This window comes from Budorcas taxicolor, chromosome 13 (assembly GCF_023091745.1).
Source record: "Budorcas taxicolor isolate Tak-1 chromosome 13, Takin1.1, whole genome shotgun sequence".
In the NCBI taxonomy this organism is placed as follows: Eukaryota; Metazoa; Chordata; class Mammalia; order Artiodactyla; family Bovidae; genus Budorcas; species Budorcas taxicolor.
Genome location: NC_068922.1, coordinates 75209729 through 75235855, shown reverse-complemented (window position 1 = coordinate 75235855; position 26127 = coordinate 75209729). Strand labels below are relative to the sequence as shown.

Sequence of the window (26127 nt, the reverse complement as noted above, 5' to 3'; positions counted from 1 at the left end):
CTGTGAGGACGATGAGGGAGGGCAGGATATGGAGGGAGTTGGTGAGGGCGATAGAGGGGAAGTTGGTGTGGGGGAGGTTGGTGAGGTAGGGCACAAAGGAAGGGGTGGATATAGAGGCGGCTTAGTCACAGGAGGGCTGGGCTGTGAGGACGATGGGGGGAGGAGTGGATATGGAGGAAGTTGGTGAGGGCGATACAGGGGGAGTTGGTGTAGGGCTAGGAAGGGCCATGGTTAGGAGAATTTCAGAAGGGGAACAGTGGGTATATAGGGTGGGACGGGAGCGCAATAGCCAGAAAGCCTGTACGTAGGGTACCCCAGACCATTTTCTCGTCCTCCGGCAGTAATTATCTAAGTCACGGAGGATGTTAAAATCGAAAGTTCTGGTTGGCGGCCATTGTGAGTCTAAAGAGTATTGGGGCCATGCCTCAGAACAGAGGAAGGTTACGCGTTTGGAGCGAATTTCTCCAGAGATATGTAGAGTTCTGAGGTTGGTGAATAACATTCTAGCGGTGTGGATCAGGGTTGGTCGGCCCTGGAGGCAGCCACCCCCATGGCGAATATGAAACGTAGGTCCTGGACCAATCGTTAGTGGGGCTGGGAGCAGTCCGGTCAGGCGTCCCCGAACGGGCCGTCAACCCAGCGAGGTGAGGAGAAGGCCACTCAGCCAAGACGGACGTCTCCGAGTTGACTGGCGCAGAGGAATAGCAGGCCTGGCCTGAGGAGCAGGGGTCCGGACGTGGCTGCGATTTAAAGGTATGAGACATGCTAGGAATAACTGCCATGGGAACAACAGCCCCTAAAACCTGACCCATGGAACTTACCCCGTATCCTGCCAGACAGTTGAATGGTCCCGGAGGGGTGACAGGGTCACCTGGTCCGGCGCGGGCCAGACCCGAGGGGGGCCGCAAATTCCGCTCATCATGGGATGGGCCCTCGCCTCGGGCCCCACGTTGGGAGCCAAATGTTAGGTAAAAGACAACCAGGACACCAAAAGAGTGTCTTAACAGGCTTTAATGGGAAGCACTCCTGGGCAGGGTTCCCGGACCGGAATGAGGCAGGTCGAGGAAGTCCATGCCCGGACTGTGCTGGGGAGTGGGTTACATACGTTCGTTGTGGGGAATGGTCAGGCTAGATTGCCCAAAAAAGGTACGGTTAGTGAACGGGGGTTCGGATAGGTTGCCAAGGCCGAGGTGTCGCGGGCTGACAGGTCCTTCTACGTGGCTGGGGCGGGGCGGCTTTAGCTGGTGAAGTGTGCTGTCATTGGTCCCCGGGATCTGGGAGGCTCCTTCCGTTAGGGACGTCCCCCTCCGGTGGGAGAGAGAAGGGGGCGGCCCATCATGGCCCCGGGGGCTGGCCTTACAATTTGTAGATGACATGATTGTCTATATAGAAAGTCTCAAAGATGTGACCAAAAAAACCCACTTCTAAAACTAATAAATGAATTGAACAAGATTTAGGGTATAAAGTAAACATTCAAAATTCAACTTTATTTCAATATACTATCAGTGAGCACATGGATCCTGAGAAAATTAGAATACCACTTACTTTGCTCAAAACTGCAGATGTTGTTGTTGTTTAGTCACTAAGTCATGTCTAGGCTCCTCTGTCCAAAGAATTTCCCAGGCAGGAATACTGGAGTGGGTTGCCATTTCCTCCTCCAGGGGATCTTCCTAAACCAGGGATCAAACCTGAGTCTCCTGGGTCTCTTGCATTGCAGGTGGATTCTTTCCCCCGTGAGCCATTGGGGAAACCTGTATTGGTAAAGGGATAGACAATTAGATCAATGGAACAGAATAGGGACCCTAGAGATAGATCCACCAAATATGCCCGATTGAGTTTTGACAAAAGTGTAAAGGGAATTCAATGGAATAAAGATAACTTGTTAAACAAATGGTGCTGCAGCAGTTGGTCAACGATAGGCAAAAATAAATCAAATAAAAACCTCAACCTAAGCCTTGTGCCTGATATAAAAATTAACTCATGGTCTTAAATATAAAACATAAAAGTATAACTTATCAAACATCTAGAAAAAAATCTGAGAAAATCTTCAGGATCTAGGGCTATGCAAAGAGTTTGACACTGAAGGCATGATACAAAAAAGGGAAAATTTCATCATTTTGACTCCACCAAAATTACAAGTGTTTGCTCTGTGAAAGATCTGTTAGCAAGAATGAAAAGCCAGGCTATAGATTGGGAGAAAATTTTTGCAAACAATATATCTAACATAAGACCAGTATTTAGGCTATATAAAGCACTCTCAAAACTCAACAGCAGAAAAAACAGTCCAGTGAGAAAATGGCAAACAACAGGAAGAGATAGTTTTCCCCAAAGAAGATATACAAATGACAAATAAGCACATGAAAAGATGTTAAATATCATTAGCCATTAAGAAAATGCAAATTAAAACCACAAGATTTCTCTACACCCCCATCAGTGTGGCTAAAAAAAAAAAAAAAAAATACAAGTCCAGTGTTGGCAAGGACATGGAGAAACTGGATCACTCATCCATTGCTAACAGAAATGTAATATAGTGCTAACAGTTTGGAAAATTGGCAGTGTCTTAAAAAAAAAAAAAACAACAACGAAGGATGCAACTGCCGTACAACCCAGGACTGTCTTCCCCTGCACTTATCCTGAAGGAACAAAAAGACTCCTCCAGGCAACCTGTAAAGTAGGAGACACTGGTTCAACCCCTGGGTCAGGAAGATCCCCTGGAGGAGGGAATGGCTACCCACTCCAGTATTCTTGCCTGGAGAATTCTATGGACAGAGGAGCCTGACGGTCGGACTACAGTCTGTGGGGTCCCAAAGAGTCAGACTCGACAAGTGATACAAACACGCACAGACTCCGACCTACAGATGACTGACCCACACCGGCAGAAAAATAAGTAAAACAGTATCAACTGCAAGAACTCCCAACAGACCTCTTGTGTAGTTCCGACTGATATTATCATCACCCCCAGAGGCCAACGTCAAGGCCACGCAACTGGTACGCGGCAGAGGCGGTGTACGAATCCAGTTAAGGCTAGTAAGTGATTCAGTCCTCAGATTGTCTGCTGTGGCCCTTTTCACAGGCAAGTACGGAATCGTGAGGCCTCGGGCCACATAGCTGGAAAGTGAGGCGGCTACTCGGTCTTCTGGGCTAGAGTGCGCTTCCCTGGTTCTTGGGTCCAACTTTTCCTAACTTTTCCGGGCCTCTTTCGCCCAGTCCCAGGGGCGCAGGCACCACCCTTTTCCCCGGAAGGCGCGCGTAGGGAGGGGGCGGGGGGGCGGGTCCCCGAGCGCAGTCCCCTCCCCAGACCCTCCCCCCCAGGCTATAAACCCGGAGCCGAGGCCGGCGCCGGCAGTCCCGGGCTGGCCCGCTCCGCGGGGCGATCGCACAGATGGCGGCGCTGGCGACAGTGGCCAAGAAGGTGTGGAGCGCGCGGCGGCTGCTGGTGCTGCTGTTCACACCGCTCGTGCTGCTGCCGGTGGTCTTCGCCCTCCCGCCCAAGGTAACGCCGCCTCTCCTGGGCGGCCCCCCATTCCGCCCGCCCTGGGCGGCCGCGCCACAGTCAGGACCCTGTCCTCCCGAGCCTCCCGAGCCTCGGAGACGGAATACCGCAGAGGTCCCAGTCTAGATTTCACCAGACCCCACCCCCTCACCCCCTGCGTTCCCTCGCTTTCCCTGCCTTGCGCTGCTGTGGACACAATTCCCCTTTCCCAGCTGCTGTTGCTCCTGGGAGCCCGGGTCCCAGTAGCCTTCTGGATCCGGTCATTTCTGCAGGAATGATCCTCTTTATCGAGCTCTGACTGTGTGCTTGGTGATGTGTTGCACATTTCACTTGATAATCACAAGAAACTTGATGCTTGGCAAGCTTCAAGCTTAATGAGTGGCAAGCTGTGTCATCTGGGGCTTAGCCTCTCTGAACTTCAGCTTGTTCATTTGTAAACACAGGGGAAATGATCATACGGATCCATTGGACAGTGGTGAATATTAAAAAGAGGCAATATATGTTAATCTCTTTAAACTGAGCCTGGTACCCAGTAAGTGCTGAAGACTGCACTGCACTGTCTCCATCGGAGACAGCCAAGATTTAAGAAATGCTTACTGGGAGCAAGTGTGAAGTGAAAGCACACAGTCGTGTCCTACTCTGCAACCCCATGGACTGCAGCCCACCAGCCTCCTCTGTCCATGAAATTCTCCAGGCAAGAATACTGGAGTGGGTTGCCATGCCCTCCTCCAGGGGATCTTCCCGACCCAGGGACCAAACCCACATTTCCTGCAGTGCAGGCAGATTCTTTACCGTCTAAGCACCAGGGGCAAGGTGCAGCGCTAAACTTTGCCTATGTGCAGCATCTGACTTAATCCAGGCTGAAAATGCCCCTCTGAGTGGGGAGGGTTATTTGCCTTATTTTCCAGAAGAGAAAAGTGAGGCTGGGAGAGAAGTGTCTTGCTCACAGTCACACAACAGGCAGCTGAGTGGGATCAATCCCTGGCTTATCAGAATCCAGAACCTAGGTTGTTTCTAGACTCTCAAAGAAAGTAATCCGTAGAAGATCAAAAGCTGCAGACTGAGGTCAGAAGTGTCATGACAAAATTCATCACCAGTGGGAGAAGGAGATGGTATCGCAGGTTCCCCGGTGGGTCCCTCACCTGTGCCCAGCACATTCAGGGCATCAAGGTTAGCTATGAGGCCCGTTAGACAAGGCTTCTACCTCCAGGAAGTTGTTTCACTGTCCCTCGATGAGATACTGTTCAGTTGCTCAGTCGTGTCTGTCTCTTTGCAACCCCGTGGACTGCAGCACACCAGGCTCCCCTTGTCCTTCACTATCTCGCTGAGTTTGCTCAAACACATGCATTGAGTTGGTGATACCGTCCAACAATAAGATATTTAATTGCCATCAGTGAAACATTAAATGTTCATAAAAATAAAAGTAAAGAGAGGGTATAATTTTGTGAGACCAGGGGAGCGGGGAGAATTGTTCAGAGAGGGCTGCCTGGAGGAAGGGGTGAGGAAGTGATACTAAGAAGATGGTGTCGAAAGATCCAGGACAAATTCTTTGGTGTGGAATTATCCTAGCAATTAGACTTTCTTGACATGCGAGAGAAAAACAGTAAATGCTGGTGTAAGGATTAGGTTGCTTATTTAAAAGCTGTCCCATCCCTGGCCACTTGCTAACTTCAGGACCTTGCACCAATCTCCTTTCCTCTTTGGGTCTCCTTTTGCTTGTCTATAAGGTGGAGGATTGCCATGCTAGCTTCCAACACTTGCTGTGAGGGTCTGAGCGAAGACGTTGCCTCACTTTGTGAAGCATCGCTGGTGGAAGGCAGGATGGGTCTGGGGGGTCCCAGGCGGAGTTCTGAGGAAGAAGTGATGAAACACACAGGATTTCTCTCCTCTGCAGAGGGTTCTGAAAGCTCTGCTCTGCAATGAACCCAGGGGCAGGTCCAAGTGTTTATGGGGCTGGAAACTTGTACTAACTGAGAGGCTTTCTTTAAGAAAAAGCATACAGAGTTACAAGTACAGAATTTAGTACACGGCTTGGGAGTGGCTTTGAACCTTTAAAAACTTCATTAGCTTCACAGTGAACCCACTTCCATATGATCCCCAGTGTGGATAGATAACAGCACATGTCTGAGTGATGAGGTGTTTCGCTGAGTGCTTCACTCTTCTGTGCTGAGTTTGTCAGGTGTTGTCCTATGTAATATCCACATCACCAGGGAGCCAACTGCTATTAGCATGGAACAGGTGAAGAAATGGAAGCTCAGCAAGGTTAGGTGACTTGTCCAAGGTCACACAACCTGTACAAAGCCAGCATGGATTGTCTGTGTCTGACCACTTCACTTTATACTCTTTCTTTAGTTCTAATTGAGTGAGAAGCTCTCCTGGTTCCCTCCAGATCCCCAGTGGGGACCCTGTGTGGCTCTAGATCTCACTGTCTTTTTAACTGGCTAATAAATCAGGGCCTCCTCCCAGGAGGCAGCTCTGGCTTCTTGGGAGACTTAGCCTCTCTGAAGTCTCTATCAGCACACTCAAAGCCATGTTATATGTATACGTTTATCACATTGTATTATTATCATATTCTTAGATGTTAATAAGTGACATGTTTCTTAATCTAGTGTAGAAGGTGAATAAAAGCATCCTTAGAGAACAGTGAGCAGAGAAATTTGTGGCGTTTGTTGGTCTATGACATACACATAAAGCAAACAGAGTGGGTGTGCTATGCACACATGGTTTCAAAGCAATTCCTGTAATCTTCACCAGTTTAACCCTGTGATAACCTCTCCAGACAAAGGCTGGCAGTATAAAACAGTGTGCTTTCTGTGCAAATGAAGCTTTAAGGCAAGCGTGCTCGGTGTCCACCCTCACCCCTAACATCAGGCTGCTGCTTCTAGACCTCCCTCGCCTAGAAATTCTGGAACCGCCAGTGCCCGTTATAGGGTTCATATCCCAAAAACTTTTGCAAAGTTGTTGATACCAGGGAAGAAGTTTGAGATCCTTGGCATTGGCCATTTGCCCCTCACTGGGCCCTGCTTTTCCAGCTTGATAAGGTGTCCGGCATCGCTGCTCTGATGTTCCAGAAGTCTGTATGATTGTAAGGGTTGCTTATCACGCACCTGTCCCCTGGCGACTGGTGAGGGAGGCTGCAGGGAGGCTGGGGTTAATCTGAAGGGTAGAGCCAGGGGCTGGGGGCGGGGGATGGGAACAATTCTTACATTATGTCCTCCTGGCTTGGAACACTGTCAGCAGGGGTGAAAAGGAGTGGGATGCCCTTCTGGAATGCAGTGGCTGCAATTTCCAGGGCCACGGGGATCATGGCTCTTACCCCAAAGAGTGCTAGAGACTGAGGAAGTCAGGATGCTGCCAGAGGGACTGCCTCACAGTTTTCTAAGAATGGCCATCCTGGGAGCTGGGTGTTAGAGGACTGGCCTTGGGCGGCTAGGGGAGACAGAGGAGAGTATTAAATCAAGCCTGTAAATAAGCACCAGCCCCATGTATTTGCAGAGAATCTCACCTCCTTTCCCAACTTACTAAAAGCAAATCTTGCTGGACTGACCATCTGGCCATCAAGAGTGCTTCCAGTGGGTACTCACAGGTGGCTCTTTCTAAGGATGCTTTGAGGAGGAGGCGGCGGCATGTAGGAGTCGGGGGACTCTGGGCAGGGCCTCCTCCCAGGCGGCAGGTCTGGCTTCTCGGGAGATCTTTTGTTGTTGTTCAGTTGCTCAGTCGTGTCGACTCTGCAGCCCCATGGCCTGCAGCACGCCAGGCCTCTCTGTCCATCGCCAGCTCCCAGAGTCTGCTCAAACTCATGTCCGTTGAGTCGCTGATGCCATCCAACCATCTCATCCTCTGTCGTCCCCTTCTCCTCCTGCCCTCAATCTTTCCCGGCATCAGGGACTTTTCAAATGAGTCAGTTCTTTGCATCAGGCGGCCAAAGTACTGGAGTCTCAGCTTCAACATCAGTCCTTCCAATGAACACCCAGGACTGATCTCCATTAGGATGGACTGGTTGGATCTCCTTGCAGTCCAAGGGACTCTCAAGAGCCTTCTCCAAAACCACAGTTCAAAAGCATCAATTTTTCGGCGCTCAACCTTCTTTCCAGTCTGACTCTCACATCCATACGTGACTACTGGAAAGAACATAGCGTTGACTAGACAGACCTTTGTTGGCAAAATAATCTGGCTTCACTGATTTTAGCCTCCCTCAAGTCTCTATATCAGCACACTCAAAGCTCCTGTTACATGCATATATTTATCATGATATATTATTGCCATATTCTTGGGTGTTAGTGACTAACATGTCTCTTAATGTAACGTACAATGGGAATAAAAGTGTCTGGGAAGGACGCTCCAGAGTGTTGTGCAGACTGCAGCTCACAGAGAGAAGGGAGGAGGCGAAATGAGACCGAATCCACCCGCACCCCACCTGCGAACCTGGCATCCCGGTACAGTGCCAGACCCCCCTGAGGAAGAGCCCCTCTCCCCAGTTTGCACGAAGGCGTTGTCTGGCTTGCAGCAGTCTTGTTCAGGGTTGGTAGTCACACCTATGAACTCAGAGGCCCACTGTTTTGCATCCACCTAATCCATGAGTGGGGGGTGTTCAGGTGGATGACCAAGAAAATGGGCCTTTCCTTCCCAGTTTTGAGGCTTTGGATTCAGAACTGGATTCTCATTCCACATCCCTGGTCTGTGACCTTAGGCAAGTCGTTTGACTTCTCTGGGCCTCAGTCTCTTCAGTGATAACACGCCCATTATATCACCTTCCCGCCCTGGTTATTCTTTGGGCCTGGTGAAATCATATGTTGTACTGGCATCATAACTTCTTACTTTTTCATTCAGCCCTCAAGGTATGTTTTAACTCTCCCATTTTGCAGATGAGGAAGCTGAGACTCAGAAGAAAGAGGATGAAAGAGCATGGGCCTTGGAGTTGGGAAGACTTGGGTTTGGGTGTTAGCTCTCAGACTGTGAGATAAGGGGCTTGGGCAGGAGACATCCCATTTCTGAGCCTCGTTTTCCTCACTTGTGAAGTGGGGAAGACTCACGGGTCCCTGAACGGCTACTGTGAGATTTAATTCAGTTAGGATACAGAAATTGTCCCATGCTGTGTCAAAACAGGGTGGGACCTGATAACAGTAATAATTGCCAAGTGTTTTCCTCATCTGCCCCATACTGGTTTACATGCCTTTCACATTTTAGTTCATTACATTTCATTTAATCTCTGAAGCCTACCTTCTAGATGAGGGGTGAAGGGAAGTAGACGTCAAGCTATTCAGATTATAGTAAGCCCTCAAGAAAGGATAAGAACACCTCATACTTATTGATTACTTACTAGAAGCTGGCCCCCTCTCTCCCTCTGTGCCAGCCACCCTGGCCTTCTTGGTGTTCCTTAAATATCCCAAGATTGCTCTCACCCCAGGGCCTTTACCAGCTTCCCAGGTGGCACAGTGGTAAAGAACCCACCTGCCAAGGCAGGAGACCCAAGAGACTCAGGTTTGATCCCTTGGTCAGGAAGATCCCCTGGAGGAGGTCATGGCAACCCACTCCAGTATTCTTGCCTGGAAAATCCCATAGACAGAGGAGCCTGGCAGGCTACAGTCCAGAGGGTCACTAAGAGTCGGACACGACTGAGCAACTAAACACGTGCACACCTGCCTGCGGGGCCTTTGCACTTACTGTTCCTTCCGCTATGAACTGCTCTTCCCCCAGATGTGTCTGCAAGCCGTGCTCCCACACTTCATTCATCTTAGTTCAAAGATGAACCTCCTCAAAGGCCTTCCCTGGCCACCCTATCTAACATAGAAAATAAAAATCCCTTTACACTCTTCCCTGCCTTATTTTGCTTCATGGTCTTCGTCACTATCTGGCAATGTGTTATGTATTTAAGGAACGGGCAAGTCAGAGTAAGCAGGCTTAGAGTTGGCTGGTTCAAATGATTTCAGTGGGCTCTGGGACAGAGAGGCTGTCCCTGGTTTTCTGGTCCCTGGCCTTGGGTGATGAGGACAGGCAGATAGTGGCCTGGAGTGAGAGAGTCCAAGAAAGGAGATGGTTGGGGGTGTGGGCCTGGGATTGTCTGGTTTACATTTGAAAAGCTGACACACAGGTGAGTTGTTTACTATCTCTAGGAATGAGCTAGCCCGGGGAGGGGCAGACCCTCCAGTGTTAGCAAGGTCCCAAGATGACAGAGCATCACATTCAGAAACTGGAAAACATGGTTGTTACAATCTCCCATACTCTTCTCTTCTCTCACTTGTGGTCCAGCCTTATAGGCCTTCCTTTGGTTCTTTAAACCTGCCAAACTTGTTCCTGCCTCAGGACCTTTGCACTTGTTGTTCTCGCTACCTGGGACGCTCTTGCCCCTGATCTTCCACAGGTGGATCTGTCTGGTCATTCAGGTCTTAGCTCCAAAGGCATCTCCTCCAAGAAGACCTCCTTGATTACCTCTTCTCAATAACACTTGCCCTCCTCACTGTACAAAACACTCTCTAAAACAGTGTCCTGTTTTATTTCCTTCGTGGCATTCATTCCAACCTGAAATGTTCATTATTTGTTCACCACCTGCCTCCTCCACGAGACTATGAGTGATATAAGGGCAAGGCCTGTGTCTTTCTTGTTCCCTCAGCATCCCCAGCAGCTAGAACAGAGTCTGACACATAGTAGGTACTCAGTAAACTAGCCAATGAATGAATTTGCGTTTGAGCCAGGTAGCTCTGATTTCTGAACACGTGCACTTGCTAAACTCCTAGACTGCTACTAATTTGTAGAAGAGCTAAGCTTAAATCAGTGTTTCCAGCCCTTTCCTTTTTCAGCGGGGAAAACTGAGGCCCAGAGGGGACATGGAAGGACCTTCCCACCCCTCCCAGCCAGGTGGTCCCAGAACCCTCATCTGTGCCCCCTCCATGCTCTCCTGCCAGGTTTGACCCGTTGCCCACACATACCCCTTGGCCTTGGAACCGCTCCTCTGAGGCCTAGCCAACTTTCCACTTTCCTGGAGATCCTGCCAGGTGTGTAAACAGACCGACACAATTCCTGATGAGGGGATGGGGAGCAAGATCGTGTTTCCTGACCTGACTCAGCTGGGCAGTGCCCTCTGGACTGATGAGCAGGATTGTGAGACACCGCCCCCCCCCCCAGACCTTGAGGATGCAGAGTGAGCACCCTAGCTAGACCGGACCTGAAACAAATGACACAGGTGGGTCCCAACGGCTCCCTCCAGCTGAGATGCACCAGGGATGAGAGAGATGCACAAAGCCAAGCCATCTCTGGCAAGCCTCAATTTCCTCATCTGGTAAGTGGGCATAACAACACCCACCTGCTCAGAAGGCTTGGCAGTGCCTGATGCAACATAGGTACTTGGTAAAGAATTGTGGCTATTGCTATTATCTGCAAAATAGGGGTATTAGGCACTTGACTCTATCTACTTGTTCATGAAATTCACAAGGGGAGGGGCAGCCAATGGGAAGGAGCCTGTGCTGGGGGCAAGGGGTGTCAGGAGGACTGATACACAGGACAGAACAGTGATGCCCAGCTCAATAAAGACACTGGAAAAAGGCTGGCGAGGCCAGCATGCCCCTTCTGGCAGCTCAGTGGCTGCCCTGCCCAGTTCCTTTTCCTTTTCTCTCCTGCGAAGCCCTCTCTTGGTCTGGACTGGAGAGAGGGATTTGATTTCAGCCATGTTAAGCTCTCCAGCAGGAATGTGCCGGTCCCTGGGAGGCTCAGGATGTGAATTTAAGGTTGCTGATGTCCCAGGGCACATGCCTAATTCATGCCCTCTCCTCTGTCCCCCAGGAGGCCCTTTGAGAGCCATAGCCAACACCTGTCTAGCATTTATGAAGTGTCAGGCATGGTTCAACGCACCTAAGATAGGCTAGCTCGTGTATGCTCATCCCGGCTCTGTGGCACAGGTGCTATTATTGTCCACATTCACAGATGGGGAAACTGAGTCACAGAATTGTTCAGTCACTTGCCCTAGCTCCTATGGTTTGGAAGTGGCACAGCTGGAATTCTGACCTGGCATTCTAGCTCCAGAGTCTATGCTTTTAGCCGCTGTGTGACACAAGGGAGATGGACCCATTTTACAGACGAGAAGCCTGAGGCTCAGAGAGATGAAGACACTTGCCTAGCACCTCACACTCACTGAATGAGTAGTCAGGCTGCCATTCGAGCCTACGTCTGCCTGTTGAAAGCCCACATTGCTTCTTGGTTCAGTGGAGGCAAGGGGAAAGGGGCAAGGAATACAGTAAAAAGGCTTCCCAATGGAGAGACCTGTCATCCTGACACTGGAGTGGGAGTTTGGAGGTTTTGGGGTCTTGGGAGCTCTGAAGATAGGAACTAACATGAATTGTCAAATATGATATGTAGGAGCTTGGGTTTGGGTGCTTGGGTACAAATTCTAGTTTTTTAATATGCTGTGTGACCTCAGGCCAGTTGCATAACTTCTCTGTGCTCAAGTTCCTCATCCATAAATGGGTACGATAACAGGTGATGATAGTTGTAAAGCGCTCAACAAATGCTGGCTGGTTTCATGGCTAAACCACCTCCTGTGTCCTGGGTTCTGGGGAGTCCTTTAAAGCAGGGTTCTGAAGCATTTTGCTCTCCAGGAGACATTCGGCAAGGCCTGAAAACATTTTTGATTGTCACAGCTCGATGGAGATGCTACCGGCATCTAGGGATGCTGCTAAACGCCCTACAGTGCACAGGATTGTCCCCACAATGAAGAGCTCTCAGGCCCCGAACGTCAATGGTGCCAAGGCTGGAAGCCCCTGCCCAGTGCATCTGCTCGGCATCCTCTCCCAGCAGGCCCATGAGGCGGGTGTGATCAGGTCCCATTTTCTGTCAGGAACACTGAGGGCCAAAGAGGGGAAGGGCTTGCCTGTGGACTCACAGCCTGACTGCAGAAGGCCTCCCAGGGTGGAGCCCCCTTGGAAATGGAGGGCCTTCCAGGCAAGAAGGCCCTTCCAGGGCCTGTGAGCCCTGCTCCAGGCTCTGCTGCGTGCAGCTGATGGTCCCCTTTGCCCTCCTGGCTCTCAGCGGGCGGGACCAGCCTCCTTTCCCGTGATCGGGAGAAATAACAAGAGCGGCCCTTGTTCGCTGCCACCCACAGCCCCGATTGTCCCCTCGGCTCCACATGACAGTCCACCTTTCTTGCATGACGAGCCGCTTTGCTGGCTGGGCCCCGGCAGCCTGGAGTGCGGGAAAAGGGAGGAAACAGCTCCCTGCTCCTTTAAGCCATTTTCTGCCCCATCTGGAGCCCCCTTGGATTCCTCTCAAAAGGGCTGGGACTCAACAAAACTTCTCCTGGTGCCTGAGCCTAGCGTTTGACAGCATGGAGTCCGAGAAACAGAAGTGTGAGCAGTTTCCTGAGACACGAGTCTTGGAAATGGGCTCTGCTGTGTTGACATCTGAGACCAGAACGTGGGATGTCCAGGCCTGGGGGAGCCAGCAGAGGCCTAATGCATGGCCCTGCCGGCAGCCCAGCTCTCACTTCTTCTTGGGGAAACTGAGGCAGTCCTGAGAGGCCCTTCCTACCCCCACTAAACTACCCATCAATCCGGGATACCTGGCTTAGTTTCCTGCTCCTGATCTGTTTTTTCTATGGGATCTGGACCTCCTTCAGACCTTGACTTTCCTCCCCTGAACAAAGGGTCTGCCCAGAGTCACTGGGCTGATTTGTCCAGAATCACTCTCTGAAGGGGAGGGGGCAACGTCATAAGAGTATGAACTCTAGCACCAGATCTCCCGGACTCCACGCTGGCTCCCCCACTTCCTGTGTGACCTTGGGTAAGTTACTTAGCCTCTCTGTGGCTCAGTTTCCTCCTCTGTGTGAGGACACCAATAGGGTCTACCTCAGAGGGGGGTTGTGAAGATTGGTTTTGATACCTGAAATACTCTGGGCTGCTCCTGCTCATAAGAGGCACTAGTTAAAGAACTGTTGTTGTCATTGTTATTCAGTCGCCAAGTCATGTCCAGTTCTTTTCTGACCCCGTGGACTGCAGCACGCCAGGTTTCCCCCCTCACCACCTCCCGGAGTTTGCCCAAGTTCATGTCCATTGCATGGGTGATGCCATCCAACCATCTCGTCCTCTGTCGTCCCCTTCTCCTCCTGCCTTCAATCTTTCCCAGCATCAGGGTCTTTTCCAATGAGTTGGCTATTTGCATCAGGTACAACAGTAATAGTAGTAGTATTGTTATTTATATTACAAATGAGCCTGTGGATCTAGGGGTCTGGAAGTACTTTATAGGGGATGAGACTTGCTTCTGCATCCTCTTGGCTTCTTCCCTTTACTCTCTGTGTAGGTTGTTGGGTTCTCTGAGCCTCCAATTCCTCCACTATAAAATGGGGGAAAGCTGATCTCCTAGGAGCTTCTGGAATTTTAAATGAGATAGTGCTTATTCAGAAAAAGAAATCCCAGTGAAAGTTCCCTTGCCATTCTTACTCTAACTCTGAAGCCTAGGGCCCCAGAGGGCCTAAGAAGTGAAGGATTATGGGCAGCGGAGAGTCATTGTCAAGAGGGGCTTGTGAACGTCATAGCTCAGGCCTCAGCAGCAGGGGTCAGCTTTCCCATCATCCCCTGCATTGACTCCCAGGAGGCCTGGGGCAGAGCGAGCTGGACCAGAGAAGAGGTGGGACAATGGTAAATGGTAGAGACTTAAAATGTCAGGGGCAGGAAGACCTCAGTGCCCGAGAGAAGTTAGGCTAAGTGGTGGGCCCATAGCTGATCCAGGATGGATCCCTGCCAAGAACTTGCTCGTGGGGTGGGGGGTGGGCCGAACAAGGCACTTCCCCTGCCATCCTTGGTCTCCCCATCTGTCTTGTGCATCCACTCGCCTCATGGGGCCATGCTGAGGACCAGGGAAACTAAGCACTTTGTAAAGAGTGAAATAAGTACCTGCAAATGGTAAGGTACAAATAAGGGTCCTTCCCGTCTGGTTAACCAGTATATCCCCAGCGCTTGGCAAACAAGGTGCTTAGTAAATATGTGTAGAATGAATATGGAATCAGTGCAAATATTTCTTTAGTGTTTCTTGTGTGCCAGGCGCTGTCCACGAGTGATCCTTACATTTAAAAGTATTAATTGAGCACCTACTGTATACCAGCTACTAGTCTAGGAGAACACGGCAATGAACCAAATAGTCACAAATCCGTTTACTTGTGGAGCTGACATTCTAGAGGGGTACACATTTTTTTAAAAAAGCAAACACATAAATAGATAAGATCTATGTGTGTTTGTGTGTGTGTGTTAGTCACTCGGTCTTATCTGACCCTTTGCAACCCCATGGAGTTCAAAGAGCCCGCCAGACTCCTCTGTCCATGGGATTCTCCAAGCAAGAATCCTGGAATGGGTTGCCATTCCCTTCTCCAAGGTAAGATCTATAGTATGTCAAATGATGATCAGTACTATGGAGAATAAAATCACAGAAGGCAGGGAGCCAGGAATGGGGTAAGTGCAATTTTAGAGTCAGAAAGATTCAGAAAAGGGAACATTTGAACAAGTACCTGAAGGAGAAGACACTGGAGCAAAGAGTTGAAGGAGGTGAAGGAACACGCCCTGAGTGCACATAAAGGAAGAGCATTCCAGGTGAGGAGACAGTAAGTGCAAAGATCCTGAGGTGGGGGCATGAGGGATGTTCAGAAATAGCAAATGGTCTTCCTGGGTCCTCATGGCAGCCCTTCCAGGAATCTGACCACTGACCCCTTGATCACAGAGAAACTCGGGTGAAGAGCATAGGTGGCATTTAAAGGCAGATCCCACCATAATGCCTTCAGGCTGGGTTTCATTTCAGCCCAAGAGAGGCCTCCTGTTAGTACAGGCCTCCGAAGGTATGGGACAGCTGCCAGGAGCAGGGGGAGGTGGAGAAGCCCTGAGGGGGCCTTTGACACACCCACCACCTGTGTTGGGGACTGAAGGGCCCTTGGGACACATGGGGAGACTGAGGCCCACAGAGAGGAAGGCGCTGCCTGAGGTCACACAGTCACTTGGCCTCTTTTTGGGAAGAACTTGTTCCAAAAGTTCTCAGTCCTCTGGCTGAGTCAGGCCGCTGGGGGAGTTTTTTGGAGGGCTCCTCCCTATAAAATGGGGAAAAACTGATCTCCTAGGAGTTGCTGGGATTTTAAATGAGATAGTGCTTATTCAAAGAAAAATCCCGGTGAAAATTCCCTTGCCATTCTTCTTCTAACACCGAAGCCCATAGCCCCTGAGCCCTAAGAAGTGAGGGACCACGGGCAGCAGAGGGTCACTGGGCAGCTGCTACCCCGCCCCCACCCGCCTGCCTGGCTCATGAATGATTAGTGAGGCTTGGAGGGGGCAGTGGGGTGTGAGCTGCCCCTTGAACACTTCTCATGAATGGTTCGAAGAACCTGAACTCGTGACATCTGCTAATAAGTCCAGGGGCTAACACAGTCCGTTCAAGTGGAAGGAGTGGAAGGATGGGGTGGCTAGCCTTGGAGGTCTTCTGGGGCAAGTCTCTCCCTCCCATTTCTCCTGTTTCCCCTGTTGAGTCTTAGGCCCAAATGGACACAGGGAGCTTCTAACTGCTGTCTTGGATTGTCTGGGGGCTGAGGAGAAGTTAGGAGGGAGCCTTAGCTGGAAATCTGGGCTGTCTTACGTATTTCCTGCTGAGTCACCCTGAGCCAGTTTCAGGCTTCACCCCCCAGGCCTCAGTCTCCTCCTCCAGAAGGTAGTAACTGTGAGATCAGCCAGGCTTATCCTCAGGACTGAACAAACCCAGAAAGGATGTGAAAGGACCTCTGAAGTGCTTTTCTGTTGAATATCTGTCCTTCCGTTTTCCTTCATAAAACCTACCCAAATGTGGGAGGAGCAACATTCACGTTAAGTTTCAAGGGCTTAACCCAGCACCTTCACACAGTGAGTCAGTAAACGCTGACTGTTACCATCATTACAGTAATTCTCTTCCCTGAGCCCAGGGCCCTGGGCTCAGACCACCACGCTGAAATCACGCTCCGCCCCTTGCTAGAGACATACACGTGGGTGAAGAAGTGGCCGAACCTCCCTGAGCATCCGACTTCTGCTTTCTAAGCAGGGCCGTGAGCCGAGCAGGGGAGCTCAGCGTGTCCAGGGCAAGGCTCGGCCCAGGTCACAGTGAGCCCTCAGTGAGCGATAGCTTCATTACTATCACCTGCCACTCACAATGGAGGCAGTGTGAACTTGGGCCAGTTGCTCAAGCTCACTGAGCCACACGTAACCCGGGGACAGCGGTCATTACTGCCTCGTGGGGCTGTGGATAGGTTGAATGAGAGAGTCCACGGGTACCATGCCTGGCACGTCTTAAGTGCCCAGTGCGGGCAGCCATCTCAAATAAAAGTGCTGGTGCTCTGAGGTCACAGGGGCAGCTGCTCAGGAGATCGCTGGGAGAGATGCAGCCAGCCTGGCAGGGCTTCCAAACATGCCACGTCCACCCGTGTTCCCTTTGACTTCCTGCCCAGCTCTGTCAGGATGGCGAACAAGCACCCTGATTTATGGATGGGGATGCAGAGGCTCAGAAAGGCCACTGATCAGCCCAAAGGTCAATGCTTGGAGGTGGTGAACCAGTATTTGCACCTGGGAGTCTGGGACCCCTTTGGGCCTTGTCACCCTGAGCCCCAGCTGCCTTACGTCACTCCCTCTTTTCAGGTGGAGGCTCATGCCTCTTGGCCTCAGCAGAGAGAGTTTCTCTTGTATTGTCTCTCGTCTTGCTGGGTCCTTTGCCTGGGTCTGCTGTGTGTGCTCCAAACTCCCTTCCTTTTGGGGTTAATATCTACCCAGCATCCATTGCCTTCATCCACACATGAAGTGCAGACTGGAAGTGCCTTGCGGATCATTGGGATGAAACCACTAGTATAGAAAGCAAGAAATGGGCAGAAGTAACAGATTCTGTCAGTAGGAGGTAATGTTTTATAACTTAATCTGCCACGCACTCAACCTACATTCCCTGCATTTAATCCTTGTAACAGTAACTCTGTGAGGTTGAAATTCTTATCATCATTATCATCATCCCCATTTTACAGATGAGGAAACTGAGGCACAACAAGTCACTTGTTCTAGGAAGCAGTAGAGGCAGGATTCAAACCCAGGCCCTCTACCACTAGATGCCAAGCTCGCAACTCAAGTGCCTCTGCTTCTTGACGTTGGGCTCTGATTTCAGCACCCCCTCCCCCTCAATCTCCTAACTAATTCCCTGTCCACTGTTCTTTCTGTTGATCCTGATGGCTCCTGCTTCTCAGGGGCTGATCATTTTCTAGGTGCAGTGTGATGCTATAGTTCCTATGTTATCTACCAGCAAGCTGAGGTCTGAACCTGCCCAAGGTCCCACATACCAGCCATGGGTGCCTGAGCCAATATTTCCAGCCCTAAGTGGCCTCAGAGGTTTTGACCACTGTGGAGGCCCAGCCTTGGGCTGGAGGGGATACTGAGAGATTGAAGGCCTGGCTCTGGCCATTCTAGAATTCAGGGCTTCGCACAGCCCTGGCCCTGGACATTCCTGTGGAATGGGCCTCTAGTAGGCAGCAGGAGAGCACCACTGTGAGCACCTGGTCCTGATCCTGCTTCCCGAAGGGCTTGGCATGGTGCCTCGCTCACAGCCCAGTGCCTTGACCAAAACGCAACCCAGCAGGAAGCTGGATGTGGGGCAGGGGAGGGGGTGGTGGGGTGGACGCGGTTTCTGAACAGCTCCCGCCCCGGACTCAGAGAACACCCCAGTGCTCTTTCTTTCTTTTCCTGGGTGAAGGGGGCAGGCTTGGGGGCAATGGGGGACAAGTTGCCTTGTGTCTGTCTGGAAATCATTCCCCCAGCTCAAAAATTAACTGCCTGAGCTGGCACTTTCTTCCTTCTCGTTGTCACCTCTGCGTGTTCCGCCTGCAGACTTTAATCCCCGTGCTTACGGACCAGCTGAGCCTGAGAAGTTGGGATTTCTTCAGTGGGCGGATTAGAAGCCTTTCTGTCAGAAATGTCTGGGTCAGGCTGGCATGAATCGGGCTGGTGAGGGACTATGAGGACCCTGGCCCAGCTGTTGCTCCCAGCCGGGGCCAGGACTAGGGACAGCCAGGTGAAGCACCCCGGGAACAAAGTTTCAGGAGGGACTCACTGTCAGGGTCATGTACCCGCCTCACTGTCATCCCAGCCCAGCTCCCAACTTCTGCTGCCTGATTGACCTCAGAGTGCAATGATCTTTCCACGAAACGGGGTAAAACAAGTCTTTACATCTGCCTCGCTGTGTGACCTCAGGCGAGACACTGTCCTTCTCTGGGCAGTCACTGTACTAAGGGTTAAATTAGACCAGAGTTTCTCAGCCTCAGCAATGGTGACTTTGCTCCTATTGGAAACAAGTCATTTTCTGCTGTGGGGGGCTGTCCTTGGCACTGAAGGATGTTTAACAGCCTCTGCCCACTAGATGCCACTGGCATCATCCCCTCCAATCATCCAAAAATGTTCCCTTTGTCCCCTGGAGGTCAGAGTCATCTCCTATTGAGAACCGCTAGATTAAGTAATCTCAGGTTAATTCTAGCTCGGACATTATAGGATTTTTTTAAAGATTTAAAAATAGTTTATTTGAAACTCAGCTTTAAGAAATTTGGGCTTCCCTTGTGGCTCAGCTGGTAAAAGAATCTGCCTGCGATGTGGGAGATCTGGGTTTGATCCCTGCATTGGGAAGATCCCCTGGAGAAGGGAATGGATAACCACTCCAGTATTCTGGCCTGGAGAATTCCATGGACTGTATCGTCCATGGGGTTGCAAAGAATCAGACACATTGAGTAATTTTTCACTTTCACTTTAAGAAATTAAACTTGTATTATTATTTTTAAAATAACTTTATTTTTGGTTCTGCTGGGTGTTCCTTGCTGCATGGGCTTTTATCTAGTTGCAGCAAGTGGGGGCCACTCTCTAGCTGCAGTGCATGAGCTTTTCATTGTGGTGGCTTCTCTTGTTATGGAACAGGGGCTCCAGGACACCCAGGCTTATGTAGTTGTGGCACGTGGGCTCCGTAGCTGCGGCTCCCAGGCTCTAGAGCACAGGCTCAATAGTTGTGGTGCACAGGCTTCCTTGCTCCACGGCATGTGGGATCTTCCAGATCAGGGATCGAACCTGTGTCTCCTGTATTGGTAGATGGATTCTTTACCTGAGCCACCAGGAAAACCCCTACACTTGTATTGTTATTGCAGTGTAACAATAGCTCAAATTTATTGAGCATTCCCATGTCAGTGGTCATTTCATATGAAATAAATCACTCTCCAAGGTAGAGACCATTATTACTTGCCTATAGCACAAAAGGAAACTGATGGTGAGGGCAGTTAAATAACTAGATCACACAGCTAGAGTGTGGAAGGATTGCATTTAGTGTTCCGGCTTGTCTGATTCCAAAGCCAATACTATTTCTGTGTGTGCATGCTAAGTCACTTCAGTCATGTCCGACTCTTTGTGACCCCAGGCTCCCCTGCCCATGGGATTCTCCAGGCAAGAATCCCGGAGTGGGTTGCCATGCCCTCCTCCAGGGGATCTTCCCAACCCAGGGATGGAACCCGTGTCTCCTATGTCTCCTGCATTGGCAGGCAGGTTCTTTACCACTAGTATTACCTGAGAAGCCCAGTACTGTTTCTACTGGGCATGTTTATTATAGGAAGATTAGAAAAGACAGATCAGCAAAAGGAGATATAGTACTTTCTGATGACAAAATTACTACGATGGTGGAGTCCAGACTTTTCTATTCCATTCACCTTTCTGAAGCAGTCTGGAAAAAGTAACAAAAAGCAACAAAGGAGAAGAAATTGCCATATCTGATCAAAGAAGGGCAGACCACAATCCCACCCTGTTTGTGAAGGTGACAAAGATTGTGGGATTTGGACCAAAGTGCAGAAGGGAACCAAGAGTGGCATGTGCTTCTGCAGCTCCTGAACAGGAGGTAGAAGTCTCCAGAAGGATTTTATAACTCTATGAACCCTTCCTAATCCTGGCAAAGCCTGAAGCATGCACAGGGGAAGGGAGAGTCACTGAGATGTATGTGACAGTTCAGAGCTCAGATGAACCGGATGAAGAGACTTGAAGACCCTTGGCAAGAAGTAGGGTGTTAAAGCGGCAGGTGAGAGAAAGGATAGATAGCAATCAGCCATTTGGTTCTAAGGGTTCTCATTTTCTCTCTCAGTGAGTCAGAGACTTACTCAAGGAGACACTGAAGAACTGTGATATTCTTAGGTCTTTATACTTAATCTCCACTCCAAGTCTATTGCTTAGAGTAGAGATATTAATATATTTCAGGGCAGCTCTGGTGACAAAGGATCTAAGATAATCCACAGGGTTACCTGCCCGCCCCAGCTTCCTTCCAGCTCCTGTCCACACACTTTCCTTTAACAAATATCTGTGATAAGCAGCCAGCATGGGACCTACAAAAACGTTGTGTGAGAAATAAGAGGAAAGAGAACATCAAATGAAAAATAAAGAAAAATACTGAAAGAGTTGTGTTATGAAGTAGGAGAAACTACTGAACTGACATTTCTCTGTAAAATACACACACAAAAAATAAAGAAATGATGACCTTCTTAAAATAAATCTCAAGATAAGAAATAAAAGGTTCAAAGAAGAGAATAAAAAGTAGATGGAGTTGAGAAAAGCAGCATCGGAAGAGAAATGAAAGTGGGTGACAGAGAAAAGTGAAGCCACACTGTTATAAAAGCTTTACTGGAAAGAGCAAAATGTAAACTATTAAAAACATAATCAAGAACTTGTTACACAGGCTAAAGAAGATGGAACAAAATTAAGTAAGAAAGAGTAAGAAAGGAGGAAAGAAAAGTGGTCAATATGGAAGACAAAGGAAATCCAACTTCTGCGTAATTGGTGTTGCTGAAGAAGAAAGAAAAAGAAATCAAATAAAGCAGAAAACAATATTGGAATCTTTAATAGTAGAAATTAATTTACCTCTAATTCTAGAGGATTAATTAATTAAATGACTCTGAAGTCAAATTAATTTAAAACATATGCAAATTTTCTGTCTCCAAGTTAAAAAAAAAATGTATAGAGACTCATCAACTCTGAGATATGCCATGGCAACATGAATGAATTGAGGATTAAACCAAATAATGTTATGGCTATTCAGGCAAAAAATTTGATGAGCTGTAAGGGGGAAGAAATCAGGCTGGCCTCAAATTTCTGCACAATGAAGTATTTCCTAATTCTCAGAAAAGAGGATGCAACCTCAGCATTTTGTAGATACATTACATATGTATTTAGGGAATGTCTATTTTAAAAAAACATGTACATATATAGTTGAAATTTGGAAAAATGAAGAAATTCATTTGTAATCTCACTTCTGCTCTACCTGTTAAGTACGTATTTCAGAATGCGTTTATGTGCATTCTTTCTCATGGGATCCTCTAGGATGTAGGTATCGCACCATTATTATTATTTCCAGTTTGCAGATGGTTGAACTCAGTGACGTGACACAAGAATCCAGGGGCAAAAGCACTACACCCAGGCTTCCTGGCCCTCGGACCTGAACCTCTAGAATGACTCTGTCCAGGAGAACTTCTGCAGTGATGGGGATGTTCTAGATCTGCTCTGTCCAGAATGGTAGACACTCGTCTTATGTAACTGTGGAGCACTTGGCATGTGGCTCGTGTGACCACGAACCTGGAATTCTAAATTTCACTTAATTTTAATGAATTCAAACTTACACAGCCACCAGTGGCCCAGAGCTGGTATATTTGGACAGTTCTAGAGATTTCCTTGGCATTCTTTTCCCTTCTGAAAAAGAAATCTGACCACTTTCCATTTCATCCATCCCCCAACCACATCCGCATCAAGTCCTTCCAGATGCTGGCCTCTGGGGTCAATCAGCTTTCATAGTTAGGACCAGCCTTCTGGCTTCTCACCCCAGTCTTCTCGGACTGCAGTCTCCTTCGGGTAATCCCCCCTGAGAGTTTTAGCTGAGTCATGGCAGCTTCTGCTGGCAGAGGCTGGGGCTGTGAGCGATGTTTCACCTTGGGCTGCACCTCCGTCTACCCCATGCCATCTCAGCAAATTCCCCTTCCTGAAGCAGAACATCCAGACTGAACAGGGTGCCCAAGGGGCATACTGATGACTCTTGAGATGACCCAGAAAGTGAGCTTGCAAGAGCAGACACCTCCCCCGACCTCTGGACTCCAGAGGTTAAAATTCAAAGGAACAGGGCCTTGGGCTCATGTGACACTAGCCGTTACCCAAACCTGCCCTTGAGGGAATTGAAGGAAGATTCCATTTGGCAGACACGCAGACTGACTCTCCCTGTGGCCAGGTGGCTGGTCTGAGTTCACTGAACAGGGGGCCCAGAGGTAGAGGTGGGTCAGACGTGCTGTGTGCCGGAGTAAAACCAACCCCACTGGACCCCGCTCCCTGATCCACTATTTGGACCAGGAACCATGAGATCTGCTCCTGTGCTCCATGTGGCTTCTCCTGTGACCTCAGTTTCTGTCCCTGTAAAATGAGGGTTTTTAAACAGAACAGGGACTTCTCACAGAGCATCCTGTGATTCCTAGTAATCCGTGAACAACTTGACATTAGATCAGGATTGTGTATGTGTGAGCTCTTTTCTGGGACTTTCCACCCATTAAGACCATTTAGACGAGAGGTCATACATTGGTGACCATGGGTCTCATGCCTTTTACAGACATGGGTTATTTGGGGGTTTTTTTGGCCCGTACTTTCATTTTAATGAGCAAATAATTTAAAACTATGAATTGTCACATAAAAGCACAATTTCAAGCCTCTCTTGAAAAACCAGAGCTGGCATCCTGGGCCCCATGGCAACAGTCAGGAGCTGAGCGGCAGTTGCTGTTTTCAAGGGGCCTATACGCCCCACTTCACCAGAGTCCACACTTCTCCCTGTTGTACCCATGACACGAAAGCCCAGTGCCAGCTGTAATTTATCAACAAACTTCGTCATTTTTTTCCTGTGTTGAAAGATCGGTTGCCTGTACCCACAGCACTGTCAGAAGTGCAAATCAGACTCCAGAAAATGAAGTGATTTTTCTTAGGCTAGCCCACTTCACTCATCAAATTGTTCCTTGCACTTGAGTTTGTGATGCCTGATTTAGAGCATTTAGCCATTCATTTGGGCTTCCCCAGTGGCTCAGTGCCTGCAGCGCAGGAGACCAAGAGACATGGGTTCAATGCCTGGGTTGGGAAGATCCCCTGAAGGAGGAAATGGCAATCACTCCAGTATCCTTGCCTGGGAAATCCCATGGACAGAGCAGCCTGGCAGGCTACAGTCCAAAGAGTCAGACACAAAACTGATTGACTAAACACACACACACACACACACACACACACACACACACACACAATCATTCATTTAACAAATGTCCACTGAGGCCCTGAAGAGAGAGGTAAGCAAACACAGACAAGAACGCTGTTTGCATGGAGTTTGAGGTCTGGTGGGAAGAGAGCTAATGATAAGTGAATGAATAAATTCTCCAGTCACTGGAAAGTGCTTGACAAGAATGAGGCTGGGTCGTGGGGATCAGATCGTGGACAGTAGCGTGGTCCATGAAGAGGTGACCTTTGAGATGAGGCTGAACAAGGAGGAGTGAGGTAGGCAGAGATCAAGGCTGAAGGCCAGGCAGAGGAGGCAGCAGGTGCAAAGCCCTGGAGGTGGGAACCAGCTTGGCCGGCTGAATCGCTGAGAGCCCACAGCTTAGCGTCTGCAGACCAGCTCTCTGGTCCTATCTCCAGGCCTCCTGGCAGACTTTTGCTCTCTGGAACTCAGCTCTGGCCTAGAGGACTGCAGGGGTGGAGGGGTGGGGGTGAGGGGCAGCAGTACTTATTAATTCCTCACCAGATGCCTGGCACTCAGCTGGCAATTCTGAATCCAGTTTACCCACAGGAAGCTCAGCCCAGGCAGGGGAGCTACTTGGGGTCACCTCGGCCCTGCTCCAATTCCTAACCAGCGAGGCAACGAAACACTGTTGACCCACTTACTGCCCAAGCCCCGTGAGGGCCAACGATCGACTTTCCGGTTCCTGCCATTTCCCTTGGGTCACCCCCTCTGGCTGACACGTGCTCGATCTGGAGTCATTTCTCCACAAAAGATGGATGTTGACCTCCTGGCAAGAGTACCCAGAGAGGGAAGAGAAAGTGGGACAGAGCGAGAGAAACAGAGGGAGGGAGAAAGAGAGGAAAGGGAGAGAGAGAATCCAGGCCTGGGACTCAAATGCCTTTGAAAGGCCACCCAGGCAGCCCAGAATTTACCAACACCCCCTCCCATCATATAATGCACAGAATTTGTAGCGTCGCACTAAAGGACTGGCAAGATGTCACCCCTGAAGCAGAAGTGTGCAAATATTTACAGCAGGTTTATTTACGATAATCCCAAACTGGAAACACTCCAGTTTCCATAAGCAAGAAGATCTCAGAGAAAGAGTGGTATATTTACAGAATTGAATACTATACAGCTATGAAAAAGAGCAAACTGCAAACACACACAGCCTCATGGATGAACCACAGGCACTACACTGAGCAGAAAATACAAAGGTACATTCTGTATCACTCCATTTAAGTAAATTCCCAGAAGAGGAGAAAAAAAGCTATAGTGATGGAAATCATAGCCATGTTTTGAAAGGGTCCTGAGGACTGACCTGAAAGGGGCTGAGGGGTACTCTCTGGGGGGATGGAAATGTTCTGTGTCTCTTTTTTTTGAGCTATAGTTGATTTACAATGTTTTGCAAGTTTCTGGTGTACATCAAAGTGATTCAATTATATATATATTCTTTTTCAGGTTCATTCCCATTATAATTTATTATAGAATACTGACTATAGTTCCCTGTGCTGTATAGAAGGCCCTCTGTTTTCATATATGGTAGTTTGTGTTCCGTGTCTGTGAGTCTGTTTCTGTTTCATAAGTTCATTTGTACCATATTTTTAGATTCTGCATATAAGTTATATCATATGATATTTGCCCTTCTGACTTACTTCACTTAGTATGCTCATGTCTAGGTCCATACATATTGCTGCTGAGTCGTATTCCATTGCACATATTTACCACATTTCTTTACTGGAAATGTTCTGCGTCTTGATTGGGATGGTGATTGCGTGGGTTCATATATTTGTTGAAACACAGACTGTACACTTACAATAGATACATTTTATTGTGTGTAAACTATAGCTCATAAAGCTAATATTTTAAAAGTCATGTTTGTTTTTCTCGCCAGTTGTTGCTCTAAAAATGTATAGGGGACGTTCTTCCCCTATAACCCATGTGGTCCTGAAGACCACGACTTTCCCCATCACTCTTGAGAAGTATTAATAATTAAAATCCTCCAGTTACTTGAATGCACACGCATGATCTCTGCATAGAAAGTAGAATGGTCCGTTTTCACCATGCCCTTCTCCAGGAGATCTTTCCAACCCAGGGATCGAACCTGCGTCTCTTATGTCTGCTACATTGGCAGGCAGGTTCTTTACCGCGAGTGCCACCTGGGAGCCTTTGTAATGCTGGTCAGGTTACTTAACCACTCTGTGCTTCAGTTTCCTTATCTGTAAAACGGAGATAAGCCTGGGGCCTACTTCATAAGGTGGTTGTGACAGTCACAACTAAACTGAGATCATGCAGGGACAGTAGTTGGAATGGTGTCTGGCCCGTAGTACGTTCTCAGTAAATGTTGCTTCTTAGTAGCCTTACTATGGTGC

The 26127-nt window shown here is 49.1% G+C and overlaps 1 protein-coding gene across 1 annotated transcript in view; it reads left to right on the top strand.

The window, feature by feature from the left end:
* The first annotated feature begins 3382 nt into the window (after positions 1 to 3382).
* Positions 3383 to 26127, top strand: part of SLC13A3 (solute carrier family 13 member 3) — an 85417-nt gene continuing 62672 nt past the window's right edge. The window contains exon 1 of the mRNA XM_052651032.1: positions 3383 to 3493. Within this exon, the coding sequence (XP_052506992.1) occupies positions 3383 to 3493 (111 nt within the window). The remainder of the gene's footprint in view (positions 3494 to 26127) is intronic.